Here is a 26,308-nt window from a genome sequence, read left to right as displayed (position 1 = left end):
TGTTTCTATTATAAAACCTAAAAAAAATTAATTTGTTCTCATGTTTGATTAGCCTTATAAATGATCCTAAATAAACAGTATATATTTTACATAATTTTTAGGAAATTGTAAAATGAAACTCTGTCTAGAATCAGGGACTTTCCAATGGCAGAAAGCATTCAGATTTGGACATCAAATCTCCAAATTCACAATCTTTAGGAGCATCCTAGGGAAAAATAAGGGGATTTACATTTTCTGCAGGTGCCTACGCCACAATGGGATCATAAATATCCCAGAAGTACTCTATTTATCCCTTACAACTGTCTAGAGGTGTATTCATGGGTAGCTTTTGTGGTAGTCTCAAGTTAACAATTCTGTTAATCAATCATTCCTCAAATGCAGACAAATATTGAATCAACCGAAGTCTTTACTCTAGGTAATGCTGTATTACTTCAAAATAAATCCCTAATACATGCATCTCTTTTTTTAAGAAATATAACAAATAAAACATGAAAAATCCCAGATGGTTCACTTGTTTAAACCAAACCTTGAAGTTTAATTAACTATAAGAAAAATATGGCCAGGTGTGGTGGCTCACACCTGCAATCCCAGCACTTTCGGAGGTCGAGGTGGGTGGATTGCCTGAGGTCAGGAGTTTGTGACCAGTCCGGCCAACATGGTGAAACCCCACCTCTAGTAAAAATACAAAAAAATTAGCCAGACGTGGTGGTGTACGCCTGTAATCCCACCTACTCAGGAGGCTGAGGCAGGGGAATTGCTTGAACTGGGGAGGTGGAGGGTGTAGTGAGCCAAGATTGCACCACTGCACTCCAGCCTGGGTGACGGAGCCAAAAAAAAAAAAAAAAAAAAAAAATTATTGAGTTTGTTTCCCAAGGCATTGGGAGGGATTCAAAAGTACATTCAAAACATCTTCTGACTGCTGTTATCTAATGTCTCTTGCTATAGTATGCCTTCTCACTTTTGTGTGGCATCATATCCTGGGACATCAAAGAAACCTCCTTAACATTCTACAACTGGGACTTGACAACCTACTCAAGGTTTTCTCAAAGTCACCAACATTCCACTTATTTAAAACACATAAGCATCACATTTTACAGGTAGAAGGAATCTTAGAAACCATCTATTACATACTTTACAGATGTAAAAATTGAGACCCAGTTTGTTAACCCAAAGCCTCATAACTAGTGAAAGGAAAGGTGGAGATTAGAACTCAGGTGTTATTCTGAGACTATCACTGTTTTAGTTTCATCATCTTAGTGGTTTGTTGCAATAGTAAATATTGTTCTAGAAATTATTTTCTCATTCCTACATTTCAAATGTCCCCATTCAATCTCTCTTCAAGGGTTCTCATTTCTCTTATTATCACCTATACTTGGGTAGTTCTAAAAATTCACTCGTGAACTCTCTTTTCTTTTTATGAGTTCCACCACAGAGCTCATTCCACTTACCTGAAGCCATAGATGTTTCCCACTTGTCTTCCGCAAATATCTGCATTTCACCTACCTCCAGAATTATTTAATGTCACCTTTCACACATATAGCAAAGTATCTTGAAGTGAATTTAGTATTTTCCATTTAGTTTTTCAACAGAGCTTAAGTCATGGAACTACATTTGTTTCAACTCACTATTTCTTAAATTCAAGTGTTATCAAAAATCATCTAGTAATGGATAAATAGAATGTGATCTATTCATATGATAGAATACCATACAGCAGTTAAAAGAATGATTTTAATCCACATTTATCAACATGTTGCACTTTTGCTCCAGACGCAGAGTAAAAATTGATAAAATGTAAAAGGTTGAAATCCAAGAATGTATAGCCCAGGCTCAAAAATGATAAGCATCTCCATGGACCAGAAACTGAACAGAAATACAAGTCATAGAAGTAAAACTACAAGACCTCCAGGCTAGAAATCTACAGCAGCAGAAGCAGTAAGGAGTTCAGGTCACACAAGGCAAAGGAGACTGAATGTGCTTCATGGGAGGCAGGGGAACTAGAGCCAGGTTCCCTGCTTGAAGTAGGGGTAGAACTGGGTGCTGAGAGGCTGTGCATGAAATGAGGATGAAAAAAAGAAAACTTGTGCAGATCCACTGCCTAAGGCTACCTTTGTAGAGCAATGGTTCTAATAAGTAAAAGAATAAAAACGTAGCTCCACCATCAGGAATTGAATTAAATCACTTGGTGCTTAAGACTAGGAATACGCACTATCTCTGTAATTATTGCAGGACAGGTTCTCCAAATTCCATTATAAGAGCTGGTTCTGGACCAGGAGTTAGGTGAGCTGCTTAGAGGCAAAACCATTAGACAGGGAGAGGCAAGCTCCAGCAGAAAGACATAACAATCCAAAATGCATATGTATCTAAAAACAGATATGTACACAAGAAATAATGAAGCAAAAACTGGTAGAACAACAAATAAAAATAAACAAACCCATAATTATAATTGGAGAAATCAACACTCCTCTCAGTAATTGATAAAACCAGCAGAAAACTGTTAATGATATAAAATATCTGAAATATAAAACATGCCGACCAACAACATCAGAATACACATTTTTTTCTAGTGCATAGGAGATACTGACCAAGAAAGACCATATTCTAAACCGAAAATGTACCTCAAATATACCACAACAGACTTTAAAAGAATTGAAATAGTACAAAGTACATTCTCTAACTATAATGAAATTATACTAGAAATAATTAACAGAAAGATGAGGAAAATCCCTGGAAAGGAAAATATCTGGAAAATAAACAACATACTTGTAAATAACCCAGTGAGTCAAAGAGGAAGTCACAAGATAAATTAGAAAATATCTGAATTCAATGAAAATTCAAATATAACAAATCCCAATTACAGAATGTATCTAAAGCAGTGCTTAAAGGAAAATTTATAGAATTAAATATTATAATAGAGCAGTCTCAAATCAATGATCTATACTGAAAACACCATAAAAAGATGAGCAAATTAAATCCAAAGCAAGAAGAAGGAAGAAATAAAGATATGAGCAGGAATCAATGAAATGTAAAAATTAAAACAGAGAAAACTCATAAAACCCGAAGCTGGTTCTTTAAAAATGTTTGTAAATTTGATAAACCTGTAGCTGGACTGATTAAGAAAAGATGATGCCAATACTGGAACTATAAGAGGGAGTCTAAGTCACCACAGACCACAAAGACATTAAAGGCTTATGATAAGCAAATACTATGAAAAACTTTATGCTTAAATAAAACAATTATAATTCAATTCAACAATTATAATTAAATGGGTGAATTCATTCAAAAATACAAACTACTAAAGCTCACTCAAGAAGAAACAGATAACTTGAATCATGCTATATGTCCATTAAATAAATTTAATTCGTAGTTAAAACCTCCAGCAAAGAAAATACCAGACTCAGATGGCTCTGATAAATTCTACAAAATATTTTAGAAGAAAATAACACTGTTCTACACAAACTCTTCCAGAAAAAAAGGAAAGAACACTCAAAAATGAGGCCAGCACTACCCTGATATCAAAACAAGACAAAGACATTATAAGAAAATTATACAACAATATCCCTTATAAGCATAAACACAAAAATCCTTAACAAAATATTAGCAAATCAAATTCACCAACATATAAGAAAAGATAATACATCATAACAAGTGGGATTTATCTTGGGAATTCAAGGCTGGTTAAAAGTGCAATTAATATAATTCACTATATTGATACATCAAGAAAAATTGTATAGCCTTTTCAGTAGATGCAGAAGCAGCATTTGAATAAATTCAGTACCCATTCAGGATAAAAGCTCCAGCAAACCTGGAATAGAAGGAAATGTCCTTAATCAAATAAAGGTCATGAACAAAAAAACCTATAGCTAACATCACTTTTAGTGGTGTAATAAATGATTTTTTCCTAAACAGGGAAAAAGGCTAGGGTGTTTGCCATCACTACTCCTATTCCAATACTACACTGGAGGTCTAAGTCAGTGTAATAAGGTCCAAAAAACAACAAAAATGTAAAAAGTCATACTGGTTGGAAAAGAAGACATGCACTGTGCTAAGTAACAGACAATATGGCTGTCTACAAACAATTTATTAAAAATCTACTAGAATTAATAAATAAATTTAGCAAGGCCGTAGAATACAGAGCCAATTACAAATACCAACTGTAATTCTATGCCTAGCAGTGAACAACTTAATTTGAAATTTTAAAACAGTACTACTTATAACAGGACCAAGATACGTGAAATCTTTAAATAAAATGTAGCCAAATATGTACAGAATCCTTATGTGGAAAATACACAACACCAGTTTTTTAAAGAATACTTAAATAAATGGAAAGAGATACTGGGTTCATGGACAGGAAGAATCAATGTTATTAAGATGTAAATTCTGGCCAAATTCTTCTATAAATTCAACACAATCCTAACCAAAATCCCAGAAGAATGTTTCATAGACTTCAACAAGCATACCCTAATATTTATATGTAAGGCAAGGAATTAGAACAGCTTAAACCATATTGAAAAATGTCAAAGTTGAAGGACCCACACTACCTTAATTGAACAGTTACCACAAGGCTACAGTCATCAAGATGGTGTGGTACTGGCAAAAGGATAGAGACACGGGTCAATACACACAGAATACAGAAATACAGGCCACCTATCTGATTGGTTTATTTCTGACAAAGGTATAAAATAAGTTCAATAGAAAAAGGATAGTCTTACCAGTGAATTTTGCAGGAGTAACTGGAACCCATACGCCAAAACAAAACACTTAATCCATATCCTACACCGTATAGGAAAATGAACTATACCATATGACCTAGGTGTGTGGTAGGCTATACTAAGTTTATGTAAGTACACTTTATGATGTTCACATGACAAAACTGCCTAATGATGCATTTCTCAGAACGTATCCCTGCCATTAAGCAACACATGACTGTCCTTAGGTGTAAATCTAATAAAAGACGAATAGGACTTGTACGTTGAAAATTACAAAATTCTAGTGGAAGAAATCAGAGAAGGCCTAGACAGAGAGACATACTGTAATCATGCATTGGAAGGTCTCACATACTAAAAATATTAACCTTCCCCAAACTGATCTATAGGTTTAATAAAATTCTTGTTAAAACTTCAGCAAAGTTTTCTTGCAGACAGAGATAAAATTAGTCCAAAATTTATATGGAAAAGCAAAGGCCCTAAAATAGCTAAAAAAATCTTGAAGAATAAAGTGTGAGGAATCATTCAACATGAATTAAAGCTTACTATATAGTCACAGTAATCAAGAGATTGTGATACTGTTCACAAACATACAGATCAATGGAACATAAAAGAAAACCAGAAGTACACCAAAACAAATATACTTTTCTGATTTCTGAAAAAGGTAGAAAAGCAATGCAATGGGGAAAAGACAGCCTTTTCAATGGACAATGCTAAAGCAACTGGACAACTATAGGCAAAAAAAAGTGAACCACAACCTAAATCTGTTGGGAAAAGCTGAGTGTTGGGAGAAGCTGAGGCAGGGTTTACATGTCTGACATAATGTAAGTCTTGGAACATGTCCGGGATCCAGGGTCTAAAACCCCTTGTGGCCTTTGGAATACCAAGCTCTGTGCTAAAGGGTGGAAGGCTACCCTGATGCACCATAATCTAAGCCCAGGGCATAAAATCCCTCGTGGCTTGGATAGAATCCAGGGTTCGTGGATCCTTGCTCCTTGCTCCTTGCTCTCCCAGGATCGATTGTATCTTGAGTTAAAAGAACCTGCTCTCCATTATCTCAAGTAGCAGAGCAAATGCTAAACCATCACAGCTATAATCGTGTGCATGCCCTTTCAACAAGGTTGAAAAGCCACAGTATGAGAGAAGAAATAGCAATTCACACTAACAAAGAATCATAAAATGCTACTTTATATTTCAATGGAGATATAAAATATGAAAAACAGACATCAAGGATACAAATCAAATTTCTGCTAGTGGTTACTTTTGGAGTAAGAAGTAGGACTGAGATTAGTAGAAAAAAGGCACTCCAATTTTATGTATAATATTATTTCTTTTTAATGAAAAATAAACTCAAAGTAGAATAAAATATTAACTATCATCAGTTCTGAACAGCGTGAACATGAATGTTTTATTACTCTCAATAATTTTTAGTAGTGTTTTACTGACAAAAAGCAAACAAAAATGAAAAAGATAAAACTGGCCCCCTGCCCTGGCCAAAACAAAAGTTCAGACAGCGAAGACAATTTTCTCCAAGCCCATGATTTGGGAGGGCTGGCTCTCACTCTCTCTTTCCTTTGCAAGTATATCCAAATACTTGTATATAACTCCAATCAAGATTAGGAAGGTAGTCTGTCTTCTGCTGGGCTGGGAAAGTGGCAAGAAGTCAAAATAAAGTCCAAGGTAACTGGAATGACAAAGGCTGTAAGCAACAGGGAAAGCTAACATTTCAGAGGCTCTCCATGGTGCACCAAAGAAAATGCCCCTTTTGTTTCCCCTCAGACTCTCAGCTGAATGTGAGGAGTGCTGTGTCACGGCCCTTGTCAGAGGATGATGGAGCATGGCAATATGGAGAACCCCAGGAGACTCATGTCCAGTATAGAAATGTTCCTTCACAACAGCAGGTCCTCTGTTTGGAAGGAATATGAGGTAACGGACACAGCACACTAAGATTTCTCCAGCATCCAAGACAAAATAAGCCTTCATTGAGGTGGTGTCCAAATACAGGCTGCTGCCTGCTCTCACAATAACATGGAGATACAATCAGTTCTATTTAGAAAAGCCATTAGTCTGAAGCAGGGAAAAACATACTCTCCATATTTTAAAAAGCATACCACCAATGACAATCAAATCAGCATTTGAGGAATTCCTAATGTAATCCTTGCCATCATAAAGGATTTCCCAGGACATAAATTAGGGATTACTCGGGACAAACAGAAAATAAGGTACCAAAGAAAAGAAAAGGCAAAGAAAAGCTTCTAAGAAAACCTGTTTCTGGAGTTGCCACTGTCCCCAACAATGGTACTTCCTCTTTCCATCAAATAATTGTTCACTGGAGCTATTTTCTTATGACTCCTCCTTATGATAAGCAAAATTTTAAAGTCTGAAAAGGCACCCTAAATCAATGCATTTACTTCCTACCACTGTCCTCAAAAACAAAAACAAATCATTGAGTTCCCAAAGATACATGATATGTTGATTTCTAAAAGTTACATTTTTTTCTTTTTTTCTCTTTAAAATTAAAGAGGATGACTGTGTATTAGGTAAGCACTAAAGAAGCAATTTAGATTCAATTTCTCAGATTCAATCTCCCAGAGGAAATGGAGAGAGAAAGTAAACACAAAATGAAGGGAACACTGAAAAATATAAGCAATGTGGGCAGACATCTGATCAAGGGCAAGGCAAAAATAATAAACATGTACACTTTACTATGTGCCAGACCCACAAACATGGAGGTTTCTTTCTCTCTAAATGGTATTTCTATACCCTCAGAGAAATCAGGGCTATAAACACCAAACAACAAGTACAACTTCACGATGCGTTTTCTGAGGACCAGTTCAAATTCTAGAGTGAAATTCAGTCTTAATACACATAATCTCTCTAAAAAGACATAAGCAACCTCCATCACATATATCCTCCTTTACTACAGTCTTGATTATTAAGTTTCTGGGTCTTTCTCAGCTGCTGCCTTTTTTTTTTTTTTTTAATTATTATACTTTAAGTTCTAGGGTACATGTGCACAACATGCAAACATGTGCCATGTTGGTGTCTTGCACCCATTAACTCGTCATTTACATTAGGTATTTCTCCTAATGCTATCCCTCCCCACTCCCCCAATCCCATGACAGGCCCTGGTGTGTGATGTTCCCTTCCTGTGTCCAAGTGTTCTCATTGTTCAATTCCCACCTATGAATGAGAACATGCGGTGTTTGGTTTTCTGTCCTTGCAAAAGTTTGCTCAGAATGATGGTTTCCAGCTTCATCCATGTCCCTACAAAGAACATGAACTCACTTTTTTTACAGCTGCATAGTATTCCATGGTGTATATGTGCCACATTTTCTTAATCCAGTCTATCATTGATAGACATTTGGGTTGTTTCCAAGTCTTTACTACTGTGAATAGTGCTGCAATAAACATACATGTGCATGTGTCTTTATAACAGCATGATTTATAATCCTTTGGGTATATACCCAGTAATGGGATCACTGGGTCAAATGGTATTTCTAGTTCTAGATCCTTGAGGAATCGTCACATTGTCTTCTACAATGGTTGAACTAGTTTACAGTCCCACCAACAGTGTAAAAGTGTTCCTATTTCTCCACATCGTCTCCAGCACCTGTTGTTTCCTGACTTTTTAATGATCGCCATTCTAACTGGTGTGAGATGGTATCTCATTGTAGTTTTGATTTGCATTTCTCTGATGGCCAGTGATGAGCATTTTTTCATGTGTCTGTTGGCTGCATAAATGTCTTCTTTTGAGAAGTGTCTGTTCATATCCTTTGCCCACTTTTTGATGGGGTTGATTTTTTCTTGTAAATTTGTTTAGCTTCTTCTTCTATATACAAACCAAAATCTCTCCACTTAACTTCCCAACTTGAAACCTTTCAATGGTTTCCCACTGTCTATAAGAATAAGCCCTACTGTCTGAGCATAGCATACCAAAGTCTTTCATGGCCTGCCCTGTTTCCTGCCTTCCTCCCCAGCATAATATGTATCATTACTTCCCAGTTACTGACTACTTTTTTTTTTTTTCAGGCAGACTCTAGCTCTGTCGTTCAGGCTGGAGTGCAGTGGCACAATCTTGGCTCACTACAACCTCTGCCTCCCAGGTTCAAGTGATTATCCTGCCTCAGTCTCCCCAGTAGCTGAGACTACAGGCACACACCACCATGCCTGACTAATGTTTTGTATTTTTAGTAGAAATGGGGTTTCACCATGTTGGCCAGGCTGGTCTCGAACTCCTGACCTCAAGTGATCCATCCACCTTGGCCTCCCAAAGTGCTGGGACTATAGGCGTGAGCCGCCGTGCCCAGCTCCCACTTACTACTTTTCACTAGTCATATCAAACTGTTGTAATTCACTGCACATAAAGACATTTCATACCTCTGAGATGGCAAGGTACAAAACAGAGAAAGTCCCTACTCCTACAGAGCTTACAGTACCATGAGGGGAGACTGACAATATACAAGAAATGTAAGTCAGGTGTTAGTAAGTGACAAGAAAAATATGAACAAAAGGAGGCCAAGAGAATTATAGGAGACAGAGGTGTGCTATTTTAGACTGGGTGAGGAGAAAAGGAATCTCAGATTAGGTATCAGCGAGGGAGAGAATGAAGCAGGTAGCCTGGTGCATTCCAAACAGGGAACAAAGTGCAAAGGCCTGAGGAGGGAGTGTGCTTGATGTGTGTGAGGAAGAGTAAGGATAGTTTCTGTTTTTTGTCTGTTTTTTTTATTTGAGATGGAGTCTTGCTCTGTCACCCAGGTTGGAGTGCAGTGGTATGATCTCGGCTCACCACAACCTCTGCCTCCCGGGTTCAAGCGATTCTCCTGCCTCAGCCTCCCAAGTAGCTGGGAATATAGGTATGCACCACCATGCCCAGGTAATTATTTTTTTATTTTTAGTAGAGACGGGGGTCTCTCCATGGTGGTCAGGCTGGTCTCGAACTCCCAACCTCAGATGATCCGCCCACCTTGGCCTCCTTAAGTGCTGGGATTACAGGCATGAGCCACCGCGCCCGGCCTCTGTTGTTTCTTTAAAAATCAACTTGAGTTCTTACAAACAGGCTGCTATGAGATGCACAGGCCTTAAGGGAGCAAGGGTGGACTCAGGGAGACTGGTCAGTAGGCTACTCCAATAACACAAGTAAGATATGATGAAGGATTTGGACTAAAGTGATAGGAAGCAGTAGTCAGATTCTATATATAGTTTTTGAAAGAAGAAAAAAAGACTAGATGTGGGGTATGGGAGAAAAAAATCACGAATGACTCCAACGTTTCTTCCCTAAGCAACTGGAATAAATGAAAAAAGGAGAAAAACTGGCAGAGCAGTAGATATGGCACAGGGGACTAGAGGTGAGGGAGGCAGGGTAGGGGAAAAGGGAGGGTATCAAAATTTCAGTTTTGGATCTATTAGGTTTAAACATCCAGACAGAGATACTAAGTAGGCAGTTGGAAATCGCAGTCTGGAATTTAGGGGCAGATCACAGCTGGATGTATAAATCTGGCAGTTATTAGAATACAGAAAGCATTTAAAGCCTCAGGACTGGCTAAGTATAGGGGATGAGTACAGAAGAGAAGAGGTCCAAGGACTAAGTCCTGGGGTAACTCAAGTTTTAGAAGTTGGGAACATGAAGAGGGCCCAGCAAAGGAAATATATGTCTAGCTTAGCTTCTTGAGAGTAGACACTACTGTTTTTGTCTCTTTATCTCTAGCTTGGAACCCAGTGCCTCTTGGTCCTTAGTAGGTATTCAGTAAATAAATTAAACTGCCTTTGAAACCCAGCTAGAATCTAGAGTTATTTCCTAGAAGTTCTCCTGGTAAGGCATGAGAGTCTAATAACTGAAATATGACCAGTCCAGTAAGGACATCTTTCCAGCTACTGCAGCACACACTGAACTTATTCGGAAACAGCATACCACACTACTGCTACATAAGCCACTAAGAAACAAGGCCCAGATGAAGGCTTTAAAAGAAAAAAGTCTATTGATTGGAAAAGCAAACAGTATGATGGTCAAAGGCCAAGAATCAGAAAACAGAGACTTTTCCTTTTCTGTTGTTTCATAAAGTAAATAAACATGAGACATATGACTGATTGTTCAGTTTTTTGTTAGTCCATTATTGCCATAAGCAGCTAGACAGGCTAAACTTCCAGCTCTACCTATCAGTAGAAGGCAATAAAAAGGATAATTGGGCACCTATAAGAAATTATAAAGCTCTTAATAAGTATGTCTCCCTTCAGTCTCCTAAACATTTTACTCTTTTCATCATAAAAATTCAAATGATTCAGATTTTGCATTTCATCCTGGAATAGGGAAACAGATATGTGAATCTCTGGATCATCTTTAAAGTCTTCTATTGCCAAAATGACTAATACATAGAAACAGATATGTGTGAATAATCCAACTGACTCACAAAATAACTTTGCTGCCATAAAGGACATTCAGCTGATCATGTCGGCTCTTTATTCATAACCTCAAAGACATTTTGAGTAACTTTTCTTACTTTATGTCAAAGTTAATTAGAGCTATTTCATGTTTAACTGACACGAGAGGAAAATGAAAGGAAGAAGAAAAGCTCAGGGAAGTGAACTAGGAAGGCTGTAGTGGAAGTTAGAATTTACAGGAAAATTGAGTTGAACACTGATTTCTTAAAAAATTTCATGAAATGAAAAGGAATGTTTTCTCCAAATAAATGGATACCTCCATCCTACCTGGAAACTAAAGTTCAATTTTATATGAGACACTGAATGATGTAGAGGGTCAAATTCCACCTTTTACTAACTATACACAGTACTATGTGCTATTCACTGACATTTTACAGAGAGATTACGGATATAATTTGGAAGAGAAAGAGATAAGTATAATACTAATACTCTGTATATATATAGCTATTTCATAACAAATACATACTTCATAACAAATGCATTTTAATGCAACTCCTCTGCTGTTATTCGCCACTCACTCTGGCCATCAGCATGAATACTATTATAGTTCCTTTTTAAAAGCCTAATAGTTCCCGGTATACTGCAAGGGCTCAAAAGACATTTGCTGTGTGAATGGGTAATTCCACAGGGGACTTGTATGAACAACTACTAAGGAACTGGTACTATAGTAGATATATGCCAACTTTGGCTGTCCAGCATCTGAATGCCCTTCTGATTGTTAGAAAACCAAAGATAGGTGAGACGCTGGAACCACTTCCTACTATACAAACTGAAGAGTAGTAGATATTCTCTTTCTCCATTCCTTGGAAGCTAGAACACGGGAAGCTGATATAAGACTGTCTAACTGTAACTGGGATTTTAAAGCTTCAGGAGTAATGCAAGGACACAAGGTCTAACAGAGATTATTCACAAGAGATACAGAAAAGCAAAGAAGTCGAAAGCATGGCTTTAAGTGTCTGAGGGCAATGAAAAAAAGCTCAGGGAAGCGAACTAGTAAAATGACTAATGATGTAAAATGACCAGTGTCAGAAGCATGTTGTTTGTATAGTGAGATACAGAAAGCTTGGCTGTACCTTGCTTCCCATCAATCCTGCTCAAACTTGAAATTTTCTGATCTTTTCTATTCTGTAGGCCACACAATATTCATTATTCTTTTACTAAATTCCTCTTCTACTTTGGTTGGCCAGAATTGATTTCTGTTGTTTGTACTAAGAAATTGGTACCAAAGAGTGGATTACAGGCAATAGTTCCTCAGGTAAGTAAGCACAATTTAGGATTGGTTTCTGGTCTAGAAGAGGCCAGTAAATATCCTATTAGTGTTAAAGGGATTCTGTAAGTCCTTGACATGGAGTAATGAAATAATTATCACCTGTGGTCACATGGACTGCTTTAGAGAGTGCTGTACTGTGCTGGTGATTTAGAGAGTGCTGTTGAGAATAGAACAATATGCGGGGCATGAAGAATTCAAAACTCTGAGGTAGAGCATCTGCTGTTCTAAGAATACAAAATAGCTTAAATAAAGAAAATGTTAAGGTCAAATCTCCATAAACTAGGCTTTAGGCACAGACTGAAATGCAGGTACTGTTAAGAAAATGATCTTTTTTCTCTTACAAAAATAGAGCTGATATAACCAGAAAAACAAATGCACAGGGTTTGATGCTCTAGGTTGCTGAATTACAAGTCACTTAAATTTGCATACATATTGATACTATTACATATACAATGGAGAATTGATTAGAAAACAAAAAGAAGGAGAATTGGAATGGAGGTATACAGGAGGATTCTGACATGAGTAAGAGTATCCTAAATCTCTAATTCTCACTTAGGCCCCCCTTGCTAACTGGGTAGCCCCTCCTCCCCTGTCAAATGAAACTGATCTTTTCTTGCTTACAAAGGCAGTAAAATCCCCCTGCCTGAGAGAATTTTCTTCCAAGAATAAACTTATTCCTCATTCACTGTGCTCTACTAGCTCAGATAACAGCATGCTCAGTAGGGTTAATTACAAAACACCAAAAGAATTGCAAGGCTTTAGTTATTTATATGGAAAAACACATAGAAAATAAGTATGTGCCAGGCGCGTTGGCTCACACCTGTAATCCCAGCACTTTGGGAGGCTGAGGCGGGCGGATCACGAGGTCAGGAGATCGAGACCATCCTGGCTAACATGGCGAAACCCCGTCTCTACTAAAAATACAAAAAAATTAGCCAGGCGTTGTGACGGGCGCCTGTAGTACCAGCTACTCGGGAGGTTGAGGCAGGAGAATGGAGTGAACCCGGGAGGCAGAGCTTGCAGTGAGCCAAGAACGTGCCACTGCACTCCAGCCTGGGTGACAGAGCAAGACTTCGCCACAAAAAAAAAAAAAAAAAAAAAAAAGAAAAAAGAAAGAAAATAAGTATGATAATGGAGATTATTATTATTATTGTGTCACTCATGTCCTACCTCTTCTCCATTACAAATCCTAAAAGGACCCAGAAGACATTTCCTACTCTAAGACCTTGAAAATATATTAGGAAGTAGAGCACCCATACATCTGAAAACACTTTATAGGTCAGGGATGCAGATAAGAGACACTGAAATCAGGTTGCCCATTTCAATGTAATGAAGGATGGGAGAAACCAAGCAGTGGCATTGAACCACTAGTGCATGGGGAAGTAGGTATAATTACATAAATAGCAAGGCCAGAACAGCAAGTAAAATAGTCCGAATGCATGAATCTTTTGCAATAGCTAATTGGTCATGGAGTCTTTAGGATTAGAATAAACAGGTGGTCTATGAATCCGTTTCAACAAAAGCACTGAAGCAAAAGCAACACCACTTCCCTAAAGGAAATAGAAAGACACTGTCACCACTAAGAACTGGATGATGATTCCTTATCATATTCCCATTTAACTCTTTAGTAAGTATGCATCTTGAAGAACAAAAGTGATACCAGTTGTTCTTTGTCAGAGCAGACAGGTCTGCAAACTCAAGGGTAAATGTGAAAAACACAATACAGCTCATGATTACATCCAGTGACTACCTTGCAAAACTCTTATTTCATATTTCTAGGTTTAGCAGCTTTAGAACCCGAGAGGCATGTCTGGACTAGTGCTACAACAATTATTCCAACTGGAAGCTGAGACTTCCAAGTACTGAATTTAAGTTCTACAAATTACTAGGAAAAGTCATCCCTTACCCACAATCCCCACTTAAAAATCAGCTTGTCGGCTAAGATAAGTAATCTTGACTGTCAAAAATGCAAGAGGGGTAATATACGAGTGTGGATGGAACCCTGGTGGTATCTGCTGGTATTACCAGGCCTAGTGGTAAAAAGTAATCTAAGACTACTAAAACCCAATACAAGTAAAACTACCAAGAGTGTAGATTTTACCAGAAAAGACTGAGATCCACCCCTCTCCCCCAACAAAGAAGTACAGAACACTGTCCAACAAAGTTATCTGCAGGCAAAGTTAGTTGCAAGCAAAGAAACAAAGGCAAATAATGGAAGAGGGAAGTTGTAAATACCAATTATAGCCCCAGTGTAGAAAAATGAGAGCATCAGTCCACATGTATATTTTGTTCTTTCCTGTTTCATGTAATTGTTTGTGAACTTTAACTTTCCTTTTCTTTCTTCTCTATTTTTCCCATTATTCTGTAAACAGTATATACCAGGGTAGTTAAGTTTACAACTGAATCAACAGATTTAAAGATATGGAAATAAAGGATAAATGAATACCACCCAAAGATCCAAGACTGGGAACTAGATGCAGCAATTCATAAGACTTAGGTTATGTCATTTAAGGAGAGAGAAATGTATTTTCATTTGTGCAAGGAATGCATTAGGGCAGATAATAATAATTTTTAAAAATGTAATAATTTTTAAAAATGGGGAAAATGTATGTGTAGATATCAAAGAGTCCTAATAGAAGACAGTAATACACACTATTTGTTTTTCTGAATTGTTCCTATTTGAGGGAAAGTCCCAAGATCAGAGGAAACAAGATTTTACACCACCTGCAGAAGCTAAAATGGAGCAGATAATCCACCTCCCTATATCTTGAGATGGGGTGTGAGTACGTGTCCTAAACATAGCCAGTTGGTCCCATGCAGATTTTTGATTCTTGGGGAATGAAGTAAAGGTGTGTGAGAAAACCCATTAGAATATGAGCTCCATGAAGGTAGGAACTTTGTTCACTTCTACTAACCGCACCTACAACACTGCTAGTCACATGGTAAGTACTTAGTAAATATTTTTTAAATGGAGAAAAAAAAGGACAGTGAGAGATTATTTTCAGCACTCATGAGGGAATAAAAAGTCCAATGATGTAGCTGCTAGTGTCCAGTGGTAAAGTCCAGCATGCAGTGTCTAGAGATGACACTGCCAGCAGCAATATATGAAGCACAACAAGAGTTCATACTGTATCTATCCTTGACTCCCTTGGTTCCTGTCTAAAGCTGGTTCTCCATCCTACCTAACAATTCTTTTCTTTTCCCAATAGTCTTTCAATAAATTCCTCTCCTGACTAAAGTTAATCAAAACTGGTTTCTATGACTCCCATTCAAGAATACCAACTAGCACAGAAGTATAAATGCACTTAGAATAATTATACCATCAGGGACAGAAAACAATTCACTGTACAGTTAGGTGCCACATGAAGACATTTTGGTCAACAGTGGACCACATATACAACAGTGGTTCCATAAGATTATAATGCAGCTGAAAAATTCCTGTCACCTAGTGACATCTTAGCATCGTAACGTAACATATCACTCAAGCATTTGAGTGATGCTGGTATAAACAAACTTACTACACTACTGTATAAATGTGTAGCACATAAAATTATTTACAGTACATAATACTTGACAATCAATGACTATGTTACTGGCTTATGGACTTATTATACTATTTATCGTTATTTCAGAGTGTACTTCTACTTACAAGAAAAAGAAATTAACTGTAAAACAGCCTCGGGCAGGTCTTTCAGGAGGTATTCCAGAGGAAGGCACTGCTATCATAGGAGACAAAGACTCCATATATGTCCTGCCCCTGACAACCTTCTAGTGAGAACAGATGTGAAGGTGGAAGATACTGATATTGATCCTGACATCAGGATCAGGATAGTGTTTTGTGTGTGTTTGTGGCTTCATTTTCAATTAAAAAAAAGTTTAAAAAGTAGAAAAATAAAATAAAATTTAAAAAATAAAAACGCTTATATAATAAAAATATAAACAAAATGCTTTTGTACAGCTGTACGATGTGTTTATATTTTAAGCTAAGTGTTATTATGTGAGTCAAAACGTTTTAAAAAATTAGAAAGCTTATCAAGTAAAAAAGTTAAACTAAGCTAAGGTTGATTTACTATTAAAGAAAAAAAAATTGTATAAATGTAGTATAGCCTAAGTGTACAGTGTTGATAAGGTCTATAGTAGTGTACAGTAATGTCCTAGGCCTCCACATTCACTCACCACTCACTCACTGATTCTTCCACAGCAAACTCCAGTCCTGCAAGATTTTCACGGTAAGTGCCCTGGACAAGTATAGCAGTTTTTATCTTTGATACCACATCATCACTATACCTGTTGTATGTTTAGATGTATTTAGACACACAAATACTTACCATTGTGTTACAATATTCATTACAGTCACATGCAGTACAGGTTTATAGCCTAAGAGTAATAGGCTGTACCATATAGCCTAGGTATGTAGTAGGCTATACCACCTAGGTTTGTGTAGGTATACTCTATGATGTTCGCAACATAAAATCACCTAACGATAAATTTCTCAGAACATGTCCCTATCATTAAGCAATGGATGACTATAGGTACGTACGCATGTATGTATGTACATGTATATATATGTATACGTGTGTGTCTGTCTATATACAAAAAACCTTTTGTAGTAGACTAGAAGTTAAATAAACTGTAATGACAGACTTATGCTCAAAGCTATTTTATTTATTAATCTAACAAATCCATTAATATGTTAGATTAAACCAAATGAAACCACATATTAAAGCATTTTTTACCTAAATAAAATTTCATCTGGTTTAACCTAATATACCTAGGTTGTGTTAAATGATAAAGTAGTATCTATTTTCCCCTACTTAGTTGTTCTCAGATAGTTTTTAAAAGTTACCTTAAAAATCTTACTTAATTCATCTAATATTCTTAAATGCTTAGCTTTAAAACACTACTAATAATACCACAAAGTCTTGTTATATGGCACTGATTGAGACTTATAGAATGTTAACCTCCTTAAAATCTATAAACAAGAGACAACTTGGGGGGAAAAATAGACATATTCAATAAGAATGAATTAGAATCACAGAATGAATTAAAGTCACAGGCATTTTGTAACCAAAAGAACAACTAACGTGACTGACATTCAGGCTGTTTGTCTAAAACTCCTCCAGTCAAATGGGTATTCATATTACCCTTAAAGTCATTAAGGAAGAAAAGTGCATAACTTTTCCAGTAACCAATCCTAGTTACCAATACCCAGAAACCTGTTTTGGGGGTAATTTTTTTCTTGTATGTTTGCCTATATCATACCTGCTACATTTCCTTTTACATTTACAGAATTAAAGTTAGTTCCTCATTAAACAACATTTATTAACTCTTCATATATTTAAAGTTAATTACTAATTTAGCCCTCAGCATTTCTCTTTATATTCACCATCCTAATTCCTTTAATATTTCCTCAAGAGTCTATTTTCTAGTCCTTTTCTCATATTCATATTCTGTGAACTTACTGCACATTTGCCAAATCTTCCTAACCAGAGAACTTAGTATATCCTAAAAGCAGATCCAACATGAATGAACAGACTAATTTGAGGGGTAGGTAAAAATGTACCCCAAAAAAGAAGATCAAAAAGGAATCAATGATACGGAGTACGCAGCAGGAGCTACCGGAATTGTCAAATACCCCATCATTCTTAATACAGGTGCAAAGCTAAAAGAAATATGCTGTAGAAAACGAGATAAAATAGGTTTGCTCTTGCGTTTCTTCCTTTTCTTTAAAATTTTTTTTAACAAAGTTCTCTAAGAAGGGTCCAATAACAAATGATTACATTTTGCTCTAACACAAGAGTTCTTAACTGTCATCACCACGCTCTAAAGTGTTTGGCCAATGAGGAATTTTTTACCTGAATGGCACTTCTTCCTGTGGAACATCCACATAGTAACGAATAAAAAATCTCTCAGAATCTTCTCGTTCACCATCAGTAACAACGCTGCCATTAAGTTTGGATACTGATGGCAATCTATAAGTTAAAACCAAAATAAAGACATATTTTAAGATACTTATATATTTAGCTTTAGAAAGAAACTAATTGGCTTGTGGGCCAGTCTCATTTTCTTGAAAGGACACATTTGATGTAGTTCCATTTGTATACAACTACTGACATGAACTAAAGTGGTCTAAACTGAAAAGACAAAAAAAATTGAATTTCACTTTCACGTGACACTGAACTTTCATAATCATACCTCCCCTTTCAAAACAAGATTCTAGGCAGCACTGTCCAACTTAGATTAATATAATGAAGCCACATATGTAATTTTAAATTCTTTAATGGCCACATTTTAAAAAAATAAAAATTAAACACATGAAATTAATTTTAATATTTCATTTAACCCAATGTATCCAGAATATATAAACATTTCAACATGTAATCAATATTTTTAAATGAGCTAATTTACATTTTTAGCCATATAAAATATTTGAAATCCAGTATTTATTTTACCCTTACAGCACATTTCAATTCAGACAAGACATATTTCAAGTACTCATAGCTACACATAGCTAATGGCTGTCATATTAAACAGCCCAGTCTAGAGAGTAGTCAGTAAAACTGGGTTATATAATTCAAAAATTAACTTATTATATTTGCAAAAGAATTGTGTAAAGAAAATAAAGCACAAGACCTACTGCAAGACGTATTCTTCTTCAAAGAGAAGTATGCTCACATTTATTTCTTCAGAAAGATATTAATGTGTACGTTAACAACTACAAAGCATTAAGGATCTGCTAGGCATTAGCTTGTCACAAAGATCAACAACCTGTTTAAAGAACCACTCTTCTTTAGAGAACCTTAAAGCCTATAGTTCCCCTTTCAAAACCACTATGTATAGTATACAAAGAGAAAAAGAGCAAAGCTCTATGGCCCTTGCATTTTAGCCCAAATCTTATTTCTGCTAAGGGTTCATACAAAAATAAATACTCATGGGAAATTCCCAATTATGTGGAGGCAGCGGCTGAGACACAAAAGGTAAGGGGAGTTAGAGAGAAGATAATAATGGTGGTCATATTTAAGTCAATCTACATTCAAGAAGAAAATGCAGATGCTGCTCTCTTAAGTTTTCCACAAATGAAACAGTCCAAGTTTCAGGAATTTGCGATCTGAATAATCAATACATTAACAGAGAAAATAAGGACAACCATAATAGAAATGATTCCCTACTGTATGTACTTTTACTTTGTGACCCCAAATAGGACTTCAAATATTCTAAGTATTAAAAAGCATAAAAACAGATTTGTAGACAAATTTTTCAGTGGTGTCAGCAGCCCAACTACATTTCATGTTTTCCTCATCATACTGTTCACATTCCTTTTCAGCAGGATTTGGAGCTACAGAGGCAGCTCCTTCAAGCACAGTCTGCTCAAAGGATGAATAAATTCATAGTGCACTTCCACTAAATAGTGCATTAATCCTTTAGTGAAACAATAAGGCCTCACAAAAATAAAGCAAAAACAATCAGGACAACAGACCTGGCTATTACCAATTTCCTTCGCTCCTCAGTGGTATAAGGCTGCAGAAGAGGAATTCCTAACAATCTCACTTCTTCCAGTTTGGGAAATGAGTTTAGCTTATCAATGTCTTCCCAGGACTGCAAACCTAATTTGAGAAATATATTAAGTAAATCCAGAGATGCACACAAAGAAGAAAAGAAGCATAGCAAAAATATTAGCTCAATTAATAACTTCTGAAATGTTAAAAATGATCATAAACTAAATGGTCTGAAAGTTTTCTTTATCCAAGGCAAGAGTAGAACATAGTTAAAACCACAAAAACTTCCCCATAGCCTCTCCCACCTCTGTGATCCAGGGGTTAAGAAAGAAGAGCGTTATTGTCTAACATCCTCTCATCTACTCATTTTCTACCAAAATGACTTATAAAGAGGGGTCACTGGTAGTTTCATCAATAAGCAGGATGTATGCCATGATTACATAATTTAAAGAAAGCTATGTGACCAACTTATTTCATTCAAATATAGACTCATGGAATAAAACTATTGATCAGAGTTGATACTAACATACTCAAATTTTTACCTGAAAAATTCTAAAATGAGGCAAGGTTGACAGAACCGGAAACTAAATACAGCTGTCCCTCGTATCTATGGGGGACTGGTTCCAGGACCTCCTACAGATACCAAAATCCACAGACGCTCAAGTCCCCTATATAAAGTAGTATAGTATTTGCATATAACTTACACAAACCCTCCTGTTTACTTTACCTCTAGGTTACCTTTAATAGCTAATACAATGTAAATAATTGTGATACTGTATTGTTTAGGGAATAATGACAAGAAAAGAGTCTGTACGTGTTCAGTACAGACACAACTACCCTTCTTCCCCCTGTATTTTCGATCTGCAGTTGGTTGAATGCATGAAGAGTCCATGAATATGGAGGGATGACTGTATTACGAATTTGGTGACAGGAGAGAGAGAACTAAAATTTAAAACAAACAAAAACAAAAACCTGAACCTTTGAGTAAGGAGAATATGTAACAAATTAAGATTTTTAGTCCTAAAATGAAACTCTTCTTATAGCTATGAGAAACATGTATTCTCCAAGTCAATACTTAACTTCTAAGTCAGGCAGGTCTTCTACATAGGAAAAATTTTTCTATAATAATGAAGCTGGTCAATTTCACAATGCATCAAGTCTATTTCAGAGAACAACATAGTCCCATCCTATTTTTATCAACCTTCAGCAGGGGTAAAGACAGAGGAGCAATTTAGGAGGTCTCTGGTGTATAACTATCCCAAGTCACAACTATCCTCATCCTTTAGAATGGCATTTCCAACAAGGAGGAAGAATAGTTAGCTCAAGGGTGTCAAGGTATGAAATAAACAGCTTCTTTGTGCAAAACACTGGATTTTAAAACTTACTTCCCACTTTTAAAACCTCTATGGTAAATTAAACTAAGTTTATGCTTTTTCAGTTGTAGGTTAGAGTTATTTCTAATCACGTAGGTGTTTTAAGAGATTAACTAAGACGGCCAGGCGCGGTGGTTCATGCCTGTAATCCCAGCACTTTTGGAGGCCGAGGTGGGCGGATCACGAGGTCAGGAGATCCAGACCATCTTGGCTAACATGGTGAAACCCCGTCTCTACTAAAAATACAAAAAATTAGCCAGGCGTGGTGGTGGGTGCCTGTAGTCCCAGCTACTCAGGAGGCTAAGGCAGGAGAATGGCGTGAACCCAGGAGGCAGAGCTTGCAGTGAGCCGAGATCACACCACTGCACTCCAGCCTGGGCAACACAGCAAGACTCCTTTTCAAACAAAAAAAAAAAAAAAAAGAAAAGAAAAGAAATAAGCTAAAAGACAATATCAAGAGAATGAGAAAAAAAGTCACAGACTGGGAGAATGTATTTGCAGAAGACATATCTCAGAAAGAACTGTTATTCAAAATATACAAAGAACCCTTAAAACTTAGCAATAAGGAATAAAAAACAACCTGGCTACAAAATGGGCCACAGACCTGAATAGACACCTCACCAAAGAAGATATACCGATAGCAAACAAGCATATGAAAAGACATTCAATATTATACATCATTAGAGAATTGCAGGTTAAAACAAGATACCCCAATGTACCTATTAGAATGGTCAAAATCCAAAACACTGAGAACATCAAACTCTGGTTAGGATGTAAAGCAAGAGGAACTCTTGAACTGCTGGTGGGAATGCAAAATGATACAGCCACTTTGGAAGACGGTTTGGTAGTTTCTTATAAAACTAATCATACTCTTACCATATGATCCAGCAGTCATGTTCCTTAGTATTTACCTAAATGAATTGAAAACTCATGTCCGTATTAAAACTTGTACACAGATGTTTACAGCAGCTTTATTCATAACTGCCCAAACTTGGAAGCAACCAAGATGTCCTTCAGCAAGTAGGTGAGTAGATAAAATAAACTGTAGTACATCCAGAAAATGTAATAGTATTCAGCACTAAAAACAAATAAGCTATCAAGCCATGAAAAGGCATGGAGGACTTAAAGACATATTCCTAAGTGAAAGAAGCCAATCTGAGAAGGCTACATACTGTATGATTTCAACTACATGACGTTCTGGAAAAGGCAAAACTATGTAGATAGTAAAAAGATGAGTGGTTGCCAGGATTGAGGGGGTAAATAGGTGGAGCACAGAGGATTTTTTAGGGCAGGGAAACTATTCTGAATGTTACTACAGTGGTGGACACGTGTCAATACGCATCTGTGAAGATCTGTAGAATTTACAACCCCAATAGTGAACCCTAAGGTAAATTATGGACTTGAGTGATAACGACGAGTCAACATAGGTTCATTGATTGAAATGGTACAAATGTCCCATTTTGCTGTGGGTCACTGACAGTGGGGGAAGTTGTATATATGTGGGAACAAGGGGTATATGAAAACTCTCTGCACTTTCTGTTGAATTTTGATGTAAACTTTAAACTGTTCTAAAAAATAAAGTTTATCAATAAAAAAGAAATAAGCTAAATATATTCATTCCTGTGATACACAGGATCGAATGGCAATAAACTGACAATCAATTACATACAGATACTAAAAAAGTCAGCATTTGAAAAGACATAGCAGGTTGGGATTCCTTAAACTAAGTCCAGATAAAATGGTCTATTTTGTAATTCTTTGTACTATTTTTACTGTGTCTTTTAATATCCAGTACATGAATTTCATTTCACTCTGTTCATAGCATGACCCCTTTAATGTATAAAATATAAACTGTCAACGTAATGCTATGCCACTCAGTATTTATCAGATCATTTATGAAAATCAAAGTCTTAAATTTAGCCAATCATAGGCATCTGCATGTCATATAGAAAATTCACTCTAAAAAAGATAAAACTGTGACTGAAAGAAATATACTTTCATTGTATTTCATGCATATGCTCAGGTTAATTTGAATGTAGAATAAGAACAAGCCTGAACCTCACCTGACTTGTGGAGGCTGATGGATCGAAGATTAGGAAACAACCTGGCCAATGAATCATCAGGCTCCTCAATAGCATTCAAATGATTGTTGGCCAGGACGAGGGTATCCAGTGAAGGAAACATAACTCCTAACTTTCGTATTTCAGTCCAGTCTTGGAGGTTATTGTCTGTTATATGTAGTAGCTTAAGAGAATGACAGCAAATAGAAGGACAAGACACTGTTTCATAGTCATTAAGGCACAGGAAGAGCTCCTCCAAACTGCAGAGACAAAAGGAAATATTTCATGTTTAAAGCAGTTTAGTTTCTACTTTATATCTATTTTCATTCATTCAATAAATAAATAAACAAGCGCCTACTATATGTGAGACTCTGCTAGGAATTGTGGAGAAAATACCAAGATGTCTTCCTGAAGTTCAAACTATAGCTGGGAAGACAAAACATAAAGTACACACTGAAATAGCAAAGAATGATGTAAGGTAGTGCGAAATTACTTTTGTGCTTAATTAAGTACTAAATTAAGCAGTACTAACTGTAAGTATAATAGTCATTCACATAAGAATGAAATTGAAATTATAGTTAGAATAACCAGGAAAGGATGCATGGCCTTGAAGGAGGGGAGGACTTCCACAAGTTGAGAGGACATAGAAGAAAATTCCAGAAACAACATGAACAAATGTTTAGAAGTAGAAATAATAACTATCATTTGTTGAATCCCTACCCTGTGTCAGACCCTATGCCAGGTGTATTACAGATTTTATCCCTACTTCTGCAAGGTAAATGCAATTATGCCCATTTTACAGACAAGGAAACTGAGCTCAAAGAAGTTAAGTAGCTCATCAAAGGTCATATGATTAGTAGTGAAACTAGCACTTAAATGCTCATTCTGTGCCATGCTGGGTGTTGGGTGCAGTGAGGAAACCAATCTCATCAGAGTGACAGTGCGAAATTAAGATGGAATAAGTTGGGTGGGACAAGATTCTGACGGGCTCTGAGAATTTCCATATTTATACAGTCAAAGAAACTACAGCTTCTTTAAATTTCCTTTGCACACTTACTTGTAAATACAAAGATAGAGACAAACGAAACATAATAAAGCATTTTTTAATTGACTAAAATATAATTTCTTTCTTAATTTATTGAAAATAATACTAGGTCAATTTTCCCATCAGATCAGCTAGGTACTTAATCATCTGAATGCTAACACATTTTAGTGATACTATGACTTTTTCCTCCCAAAGAAAAGGGCTGAGGCTCAATTCTCATATCAGAAGATTAAAATGGAGTAAGGCTGAGTTGATTTAGAGTGATAAGTGCTTCTCAGGGGTATTTTCTAGCCCAGAGATGACATATCCCATGTCTTGGTGCTACTCAACACTGAACATGTATTCCACTGGAAATGCTACTAGATTACCCGCACATTTTCATTCCAATAACTTCGTTTTTCTAACCTCTTTCTCCACTCAATCTGCAGTTCTAGTATTTCTTGGGTGGGAGATCAGCAGTAATCCTATGTACTAACACAGATGGCAACATAGCTCCCTCGCCCTCATGCTCTCTGGGCTTACTCTGGTAACTCCTGCAGTATCGTGTGGACTGTCTCCCAAGAAGCTTTGCTGTTGTTCAGGACAAGTTTGCGAACCCCAGAGAAGGACCCAGCACATGTTCTTTCTAAAACCGACAAATTCAGAGGGTTGGAACTCAGGTTTAGAAACTCCAACTGAGGAACATTTGACACAATTTTACTGACCTAAGGAGAAAAAAAGAAAAGCATTATCAGGCAGTAATCAGAGCTGTTAAATAGCAGTCATGCTCAAGAAAGCCTAGGGGAGCGGGTCTCCAGGCAAAGGGCTGTTTACATCAAGGAGTCCTATTTAGTAACGGTACTCACAGAGGGACATAAGTGATTTCAACAAACCTTGGCAAATAATTTAATCTTTCAATGAAATAGTGGCAGAACTGACTGGTACATAACAGAACTTAATGGTAAAAAGGAAGATTTCCTATGTTGCCTTTAGAAAGGCTTCTGATTCTGCTCTATGTGATGTTCTCTTTGATAAGTGGAGAAAAGATAGTTTTGATGACATTTCTTAAAGAGTTGAGATTACTTCATATAATTCTCTTTAAATATCTCCTTCCTCTCATTCTTAGCAAAATATTAAGGCTAATTAAAGGTTAAAATTCACCTGGTAATAATTCATGTGTTAAGTTTGATATTATCACAATCACTTAGAAAACAGTTTCAATTTGGTTCAAAGATGTACCAAACTTTAAAACATGTTTACTCAAAAGCAAACAAAATCCATAACTATATAATGAAAGGGAAAACAAGATTATCAACGATTTAGCTAGCAACTTGGTAGACAAAAAGGAAAAAAAGAAAATGAGCATTACTGACCTTAACTATTTGGTCTGCATGGTACTAGTCTCTTTGATATAGTTTATTCATTAAATTCTCAAAACAACTTGCAAGATACTACTACTTTCATTTTAATAAATGAGGAATCTGAGGCTCAGAAATGTTAAATAATTTGACTAAGGTCTTATAGTTACAAAGGTCAAGTCTGGGATTTAAAATTCAGAGCCATTTTTCTTTCCAATATGCCATATTTATACATCAAAAATATAACTAGAAAAAATGAATAAAGAAGACTGAAGACTATTTGGTACAATCTGTGAGAAGATCAGCTTAAACAAGTATGAAATAAATGCTAAATATCCAGTAAATGTATTAAGCATCAAACAGCCAGGCAATGTTGTAAGTAAAAGTTATAAGAAAAGGAGAAAAGAGTAGTTAGGATTAGTTTTAGAGTAAAAAAACCTGGGTTCAAACGAGGTTCCAACAGTTCCCAGCTGTGTGGTTTCAGACAAGTTACTTAACCTTTCCAAATCTCAATTTCCTCATTTGTAAAATAGGGAAAACAGTTCCCATCTGTTGGCAGGATTAAATGAGATACACATATAAAGTG

At 36.4% G+C, this 26,308-nt stretch overlaps 1 protein-coding gene across 4 annotated transcripts in view; it reads right to left on the bottom strand.

Annotated features, from left to right (window-relative positions):
• Positions 1 to 26,308, bottom strand: part of LOC103248666 (tubulin-specific chaperone cofactor E-like protein) — a 165,423-nt gene that overhangs the window by 111,042 nt on the left and 28,073 nt on the right. For all 4 annotated transcript variants that reach the window (XM_038005084.2, XM_038005083.2, XM_008021228.3 and 1 more), the window contains 4 exons: positions 24,908 to 25,089; positions 23,344 to 23,600; positions 19,889 to 20,015; positions 18,267 to 18,383 (listed from right to left, as the gene is read on the bottom strand). In XM_038005084.2, the coding sequence (XP_037861012.2) occupies positions 18,267 to 18,383; positions 19,889 to 20,015; positions 23,344 to 23,600; positions 24,908 to 25,089 (683 nt within the window). The remainder of the gene's footprint in view (positions 1 to 18,266; positions 18,384 to 19,888; positions 20,016 to 23,343; positions 23,601 to 24,907; positions 25,090 to 26,308) is intronic.

The sequence above is a fragment of the Chlorocebus sabaeus genome, chromosome 1 (genome assembly GCF_047675955.1).
Source record: "Chlorocebus sabaeus isolate Y175 chromosome 1, mChlSab1.0.hap1, whole genome shotgun sequence".
Classification (NCBI taxonomy): domain Eukaryota; kingdom Metazoa; phylum Chordata; class Mammalia; order Primates; family Cercopithecidae; genus Chlorocebus; species Chlorocebus sabaeus.
This window is presented reverse-complemented; position numbering and strand designations above follow the sequence as displayed.